The following is an 8,259-nucleotide window of genomic DNA, read 5'->3' as shown; positions in this document are numbered from 1 at the left end:
GAGAAGGAAGTGAGAGTGAGAGAGATAGAGAGAGAGAGAGAGAGAGAGAGAGAAAGGAGAGAGAGGGGAGAGAGTGAGAGAGAGAGACAGTGGGCAGAGGGTGAGGTTAGAACAGGTATGCACGTGCGTGGAGGAGGGTCAGGCATTTAGCGTCTGCCTGAGGAGGGGGTGGGACGGGGACGGCAGGGCAGGGGAAGGTGGGGCTCACAGGTACAAGTGTGGGGCTAAACCCTGGGTCACACCTCACCTGGCCAGAGGGCAATAACCTCCCTGTCCCTCACCGTCATTCTTTCTCTTTTCACACTCTTTGTCAGTCTCTCCATCTCCCTTGCTGTTTTTCTCCGACAGGCTCTTTGCATCTCATCTTTCATTAAGGTGTCTTTAATCTCTCTGTCTTTCTCTTTCATTTTCTTAATCTCTCTTTCTCTAGTAATCTCCCTACCACTATATCTCTCTCCTCCTCTGCCTCTTACTCTTACTCTTACTTAACCTCTCTCTATGCTAGCTCTCCTCCCTCTCTCTCTCCAATCTCATCCTCTCCCTCCCTCCCTCCCTACACACACACTGATACTGTACACACTCCTCTCACACTCTTTCTCTCCTTCTCACCCTTCCTCCCTCTCTCACACATTCCTTATCTCTCTCAGGGCCCTGTGAGTACAGGAGGAGGCAGGGAGGATGTTGGGAATGTCCTCCCCCTGCTAATCTCTAGCCTCCTGGTAGCCCAAGCAGGTTCCACCCTGCCCTGCCTAACCTGCCCACCCCTGCCCTGTGTCAGACCCGTCTTTGGCTGCTTGGCCCCACACCACCCCGACACACACACACTCACGCACGCACACACACACACCACCGAAGGCAACACACTGCACACAACACAGCTACTTCATACATTCAGTAAATCATCATTCGAATTGATTTGAGGGAGAGACAGAGAGAGAAGAGAGAGAAGAGAGAGAGAGAGAGAGAGAGAGAATGACTGCATCTAGCCAGTTGCTCCCTTGGCAGTGGGTTGGCAGCAGGTGGCTAGAGCCTCTGGGGTGGATGGCTGCTGCTGCTGCTGCTGGTGGCGGTGGTGCTGGTGGTGGGGTTATTGGGTGGGTCATCACCAAGACAGATGGTGGTGACTGGTGACTGGGCGGATGATGAGTCAACACTCGCAGACAGGGCTGGCTGTGGGTCAAGCCGAGAGATGAGAAATTGGCCTGACTGCCTACAGCTACAGTACTACTCAAAGCTGTCACTTGTCTGGAAGGGAAGGAGGGAGAGGAGGAATCGGAGGTGGGAGGAGGGAAGGAGAGAGAGAGTGAGGGATGATGGCCTGGCTAACACAAGAACGCTTCGCAGATCTCTATTGAGTTTGAGATCGGGTCTGGGGAACCTCCAGCCGCTCCCCATGTCCAAGGGACTTAACCAGCAATGAAACTGAACTTAAAATGAGAAATGAAATCAAACTCTTCACTCAATCTTTTCAGAAATATAGTAGACACATTTATTGTAAATGAAGATTTTAAATGCAGTTGTTTACTCAATTCCAAATTCATAGAATAAAACAACATCAGCACAGCCATTGGTTTGGTTGAACAGCTCTGCTAACTGTACTTTTCCATCTGTCATCATATAAAGCCCGCCTTCATGCCGGATAAGCAGTTGTGATTGGTCGGTACCTGGGACTTTTGTGATTTGGGAATCGGCTTCTATTGGACGGCGTCCAGACGGACCTGTAGAGCAAATTCAAATGTGCTAACAGGTTCATCTGGGTTCACCCAGGACAGAAGGAAGGATGAAGGAGAGGGTGAAGAATTTGGTTGGCACCAGCAAGGCCGTAGTGGTTCCCAAAACCCCCCCCCTCCCTCCCTCCCTCCACAAATCATGAGAGAATGAATAAGGGGAAAGAGGAGAGATAGAGAAAGGTGATAGAGAGAAAGAGAAAGAGAGAGAGAGAGAGAGAAAGAGAGAGAGAGAGAGAGGCGGTGAGTACTGTATGGAGGATGGCGCAGGCTTCGTAGTGGGCTCTGGTCTCTTGTGCCCAAGCGATGTGGGATGTGGCGGGCACACTAATTAAGCTCGTTAAGGCATGACAGGGGCGCTGGATCCCTGGGAAAGCAGCGGAAAGGCCAAGAAAACATTCCAGGGCAAGATTACCGCAGCTCACCGCTCCTCTGGCCCGGGCAGACTGGACAGTGTTATGGTTCACTCCCTAAGTCCTGTGTGTGTGTGTGTGTGTGACAGTAAATGTGTGAGGATGTGTGTGTGTGTGTGTGTGTGTGTGTGAGAGAGAAATAAGTGACGAGGGTGAGTGCTCAAGGAACAGAGTGTGCCTGAGTCACCTCCCTAGTGGCATTGGAAGCCAAACAGAATGAGAGTGACAGTGATCAGAGTTGGTGCAGTTTGCAGGTGCAGACAGGCAGATGTGTGTGTGCGTGTGCGTGTGCGTGTGTGTGTGTGTGTGTGTGTGTGTGTGTGTGTGTGTGTGTGTGTGTGTGTGTGTGTGTGTGTGTGTGTGTGTATGAGTGTGTGCATGCGTGCAGTCTGCAGTCTGCAGGGGAAAGCAGGTAGATATATGTGTGTGTGTGAGTGTGTGTGTGTGTGTGTGTGTGTGTGTGTGTGTCTGCAGGGAGAGGCAGACAGCGGTCTTGACTCATAATGACTTCCCCTCCCTCTGATTGCAGGTATATGCGAGAGGAACGGACACAGATTCCACTCTGGGGCAACCTACAAAGAGAACTGCAATTTATGGTGAGTCTGAGTGTACACACACACACACACACACACACACACACACAGGTACACAGAGTCTCCCAGACAATATCCGCTCTGCTTTATAATAACATGACCTTTGTGAGGGAGCGGTGGAGTTTATATCTCCATGGCGATGCTGGGACACCACTGTGGTTTGTTGGCCACCAGGTATTGTTCTGATTTTATCCCCTGAAGCCATTCATATGGTTGCTGTGTGTGTGTTTCTGTGTGTGTGTGTGTGTGTGTGTGTGTGTGTGTGTGTGAGAGAGAGAGAGAGAGAGAGAGAGAAAGAGAAAAAGAAAGTCCCTGTATGTACCTGAGGTTTTGTATAAGCATAATATGCACGTGTAAGTGTGTGTGTGTGTGTGTGCTGTGCTTGTATGCGTGTGTATGTTTCATGTTTCAGAGAATGATAATATGAGACAGTGAGTGTTTGTGTGTGTCGGGGGGTACCTCACATGAATCGAAAGGAATTTCAGCCACATTCCTGAAGCCCCCATTCTATCCAGCCCGCACATACACACACACACTCCTCCTCTCCCTCTCCCTCTTTTTCTCCCTCTCCCTCAATTCCTCTTTCTCTCTCCCTCTCCCTCTCTGTTTCAGCACTTCCCTTTGCAACCACGTGTTACTCCAGTGATGGCAGCTCACTCAAACACAGGGCCGGGTCTCATGTACCCTTACAGTACTGTGAACTGCAAACACACACACACACACACACACACACACACACACACACACACACACACACACACACACACACACACACACACACACACACACACACACACACACACACACACACACACACACACACACACACACACATCACATCACGTTCCCACAGACACATGTCAGGGGGAGACTCCTGAAAACCTGGCTCCTTACATAAACCAGTAAAGAGGATTACACCCCCCCTCCCCTAGTCCCCCATTCCCCTCAGAGAAATGCACTAATCCTATAGCGGTCGAGCGTTATGATAGCGGTGCGTCCAGCTGTACATTCTCGTGTTTTGATCGACGGTCGCTGCATCTTTCAGCGCCTCCGTGATGTAATTCATCTGTTGTGTACACCTCCGGTCACATGTCCAATCAGCTGAGGGACCCACGGCAGTAGCTATTAACATCCAGGGGCAGGAAGAATGGAGATCAGGGTTAACTATGGGATACTGTTGCTACGGGATACTGTTGCTGTGGTTTCAGAAGGTTCTTAGTGTAAAGCGTTGTGGAGACTGACGGCAACATGAGTGTGCGTTGCACTCCACTCTCGACTTTCGGTTAGTTTGGCAACATTATTCTCAATCCAATCCTGCACACCAGCGCAGGTGTCGGCAGAGTTCGACACTGCTGTATTGAACATCGGGGAAGATGAGTTAAGTTGAAGGACTTTAGAAAACAAAAACAGAAACACCTGCTATAGATTGTGTAGATTTCTGGATCATCTTTAAAACCATGCCCTCAGTGAGTAGCACTGTAGCTCCCTGTCTGCTCTAGCTGTTGGCTGCAGCAACTAAAGCTACAGTAGGTAGCACCAATGTTTTTTGTTTTATCTCATACCCACAGTACTCGAGAAATAAAGATCTGAGTGAAAAATGACCGGAATTCTCCTTTAGGACTCTAGGTTTACTGTAGGCTTGTGTTCAGTTGGACAGAGAGTTACAGTATCTATGCTTGCTTATGAAATGGCTGTTTTGAGATCACCGAGAATGAAGAGGTAGATTTTCCCACCTACATACCTCGCTCTCACCTTTAAGGAGTTCCTGCCCTTTGATCTGCTATAGAGGAGGCAGGCCATTGCCCCCACTATAAAATGCGGAGAAGTGTAGATAATTACTGTAACCACTCGTTGTTATCGCTTGAGTGTACTCAAAGCTTTGGTCTGTCTGGCACATAGTCAGATAGAGAGGGTGAGAATTGGACTGCTCTTATCAGCCTCGAAACATTTATTGCAGCTTTTGATGGAATATCCCTTAGAAAAATGGTAACAGTTATTAGGTTAGGGGGTGGTGTGTGTGTGTGTGTGTGTGTGTGTGTGTGTGTGTGTGTGTGTGTGTGTGTGTGTGTGTGTGTGTGGGTGTGTGTGTATGTGTGATGCATGTGTATCTGTGTGTGTGTGTGTGCATGTGTATCTGCGTGTGTGTGTGTCTGTGTGTGTGTGTGTGTGTGTGTGTGTATGTGTGTGTATTGTATATATAGGTGCGTGTGTGTCTGGTGGATATGGGAGTGTAAGTGGAATTTGTAGCCTTCCTGTAAGAGCTGTTTCCCACTCCTGTGAAAAAGGCCTCTGTGTGCGTATTTGTGGTGGGATGTCAGTGTTGTATTCAGTGTGTTGTCAGTGTGTGTGTGTGTGTGTGTGTGTGTGTGTGTGTGTGTGTGTGATGTGTACCTCTCAAGATTCAAGTCTCCAGCAAGCTCTTAAAAGAGACAGCCAATCAGCCTTCATTGTTTCTGGAAACTTCTGTGCAGTAGCCATGCTCCTTTCAAAGACTCCGCTTCCGGTCTTCTTATAGACCTGTCACTTTAATGCGGAGCCATGACCTTTCCTGGGGGTTTACTTAGGAGTGGTCAGTAGTCATCAGCATGACAAGGGCCAGGCTGGCTTTGGTGGCTGAACTCCTCATTGCATTGCTGAGTCCTAAGAGAGGCTTCTGTGAAAGTTGAGCAAACACAAGCTCCCTGATGGTTTTAAAAATAGCCCACGAGAAGCCTGAGCAATTTGGCAGTGCTTTGGATGAGATTAGGATGAGTTCACTTTCACTTTTATATCAGCGGAGACCAACAGTCAACATGAATTTAGTTTATTTTGTTCTCCTATTATGCCCCGCACAAACACATATACACACGCACACAATTGGACAATAGAATAAAACAGATTTCTTTACCTGAGAACAGGCACACACTGACCCACCCACAGACTTAGTCTAAACTACCTCCACTCGTTGCAAACACGTGGAGTTGGGGAGAGTTCACTTTCGCTTTGAAAGTGTTTGTTATGAGACGTGACCAACGGTCAACCCCCCGCCACCCCTCACACACACACACACACACACACACACACACACACACACACACACACACACACACACACACACAAACAGGCACAAACAAGCAAACAAACCCACACACAAACACAGACGCCTTTACCTGAAGAGAACAGGCACACATTGACCTGCCAACAACCACAACCAAGTCTCAACCCCCTCCCCTCATCACAAACACTTGGAAACCCAACCACATACTTTTTTCCATGCCATAACATTTATCGCCGGCCAGCTTGAGTCACAAACACGCGGAACAGCCCAACACTTTTGGGTGTGGAGGACGGACAGATTTCCGTCCCTCAACGTCTTCCCCCCTTCTCCTCCCTCCCCTCTCTCCTTGGTCCCCCCCCCCTCTGCCCATGCACTGAGCCACAGAGCTGAGCTCTCACCTCCTCCATCCTTATCTCTTCCGGCCGGCTGCGCGGCCCCGATTCCCCCAGAGAGGAACCAGCTCCTCTCATCGCCAGCTTCCCCAATCATCGGTCCTCCCCCGATACAATAGCAGCGCAGCGCAGCCAACACGCTGCTCGTGTTTTGGACTCAACCTCGCCTACAGTACGCTTCTGATCTTAAAAGCACAGTCTTTTATTCCCGAGTGTTGCTTTTTGGACTCAACAAACAATCAAATGGAATACAGTACACTCATCTCCTCCAGTGCTGATGAAGTAACTGTATTGTTACTGATTGGCTGGAATAGTGGAATCTTGGTTGATCTGAGCCTTTCCCACGGATGTTCCCATCAGCAAAGCCAGAGCTTTATCGTATTTTTGATTAGAAATTGATACAGTATGTTGAGTGCACACAGAATGAATACAATGAAAACTGTGACGAGAAGGAGTTCAAATTTTGATGTTGAAATATCCAAATCGTGGATCCTAATGGAGAACTTTCTCCTTCAACCCTGCAAGTGTCTGGAGGCTCTCGTGCCACGAGGAGTGGGATTAACACCTTCTCTTGTCAGAGTGCAAACACTGTAGCGTATCTCCCATTCAGATTAGAAGCTGAGAGTGTGGACGTGTGTGTGTGTGTGTGTGTGCGCGTGTGTGTGTGTGTGTGTGTTTAAACGCTCGCGTTAAATGCTCGCCTTTGTGTATGCCACTGCATGTAGTTTAAATGTATGTGTGAGCCCATGAAAGTGTTTGTGTGCCTGTTGGCTTGTGTTTGTCTGTAGATGAGAGCGTATCTCAATGTGTGTGTGTGTGTGTGTATGTGACTGCATATGTGTGTGTCTGTATACGTGTGTGTACGTACATAATGTTAAGTCCTCATCCCCAAATGCACAGACTGCTCCCTGTCTCGTTCGGGGTAGTGTGTGCGTGCCTCCGGCTATTTATGTTTTTGTTTGTCTGTCTGAGTGTGAGGATGCTACAGCGATAGCAGCAGCCTTTTGTAGTTGCAGATGCTAATCTGCAAGCGCGGCGCGCTATCCAGCCCGATCGCGGCAATCTCGGTACCGGCGCCTACCATATTCTACCGCTATCTCCATTCACGCGGCACGGTTCATGTCTGCCTTATCTGACAAGGGCGCAAAGGAGTTATCCCTGGCTGGCACGAGTGCATTGTGGGTAGTCAAGAGAAGAGACTTGCGCTAGCGGAGACCAACATGGCACCTGTAGCGTTGCGATTTCCTAAGATCAACAGGCTTTTTGTGGTGGTGGATCCACGTAGTGGTATTAGGGGCTTTGCCCCCTCCACCGCCTCCATAGTGGTATGCAGTGGTATGCATGTTGTTGGCTCTTCTTGCCAGTAGACACTCTGGCTCCTGCATGATCCTCTGTTGGGTTGTCTCCGATTTGATTACACTGCACTTTACACTCACACAGAGCTGTCAAGGTCTCTCTCTCACACACACACACACACACACACACACACCTACAGTATATACTGTATACGCACACACATATGCGTGTATCAAATCATACTTCTGCACACACACTGTAGGTACAACCGACACACACACACATCCACACACATCCACACACACACACACACACACACACACACACACACACACACACACACACACACACACACACACACACACACATAGACATGCCACTAGAAGACATTTTTGGCTTAGTGGCATTCCGTTTCAGCCCACCACTACAGAGACTCTCACCTCCTGCTGTCAAGCTGTAGAGATTAGTGTGATGTGTAAACACACCTATAACACAGTCATCTCCTGTTTCCCACTAGCTGTATCACTCTCTCACACACACACACACACACACACACACACACACACACACACACACACGCACACACACACACACACACTCTCTCTCTCTCACACAGACATGCCACGAGAAGACATGGGGATTTCTGCAGACAGGTGTGCGTCTGTGAGTCTATGTATGTGGGGACGTATATCTCCGCTTGTCACAAGCGCAATAACCATCCTCGCAGCTCCGTCCCTACTAGATACTAGATCATGTTGGAGGTGTGATGTGGAATCTGACCTATGCTCTGACACTGACCTC

General features: G+C 49.0%; 1 protein-coding gene across 1 annotated transcript in view; it reads left to right on the top strand.

The window, feature by feature from the left end:
- Positions 1-8,259, top strand: part of tinagl1 (tubulointerstitial nephritis antigen-like 1) — a 47,954-nt gene that overhangs the window by 8,447 nt on the left and 31,248 nt on the right. The window contains exon 3 of the mRNA XM_062528801.1: positions 2,670-2,736. Within this exon, the coding sequence (XP_062384785.1) occupies positions 2,670-2,736 (67 nt within the window). The remainder of the gene's footprint in view (positions 1-2,669; positions 2,737-8,259) is intronic.

This window comes from Sardina pilchardus, chromosome 24, assembly GCF_963854185.1.
Source record: "Sardina pilchardus chromosome 24, fSarPil1.1, whole genome shotgun sequence".
In the NCBI taxonomy this organism is placed as follows: Eukaryota; Metazoa; Chordata; class Actinopteri; order Clupeiformes; family Clupeidae; genus Sardina; species Sardina pilchardus.
The sequence above is the reverse complement of the archived record's forward strand: the minus strand, read 5'-3'. Positions and strand labels throughout refer to the sequence as shown.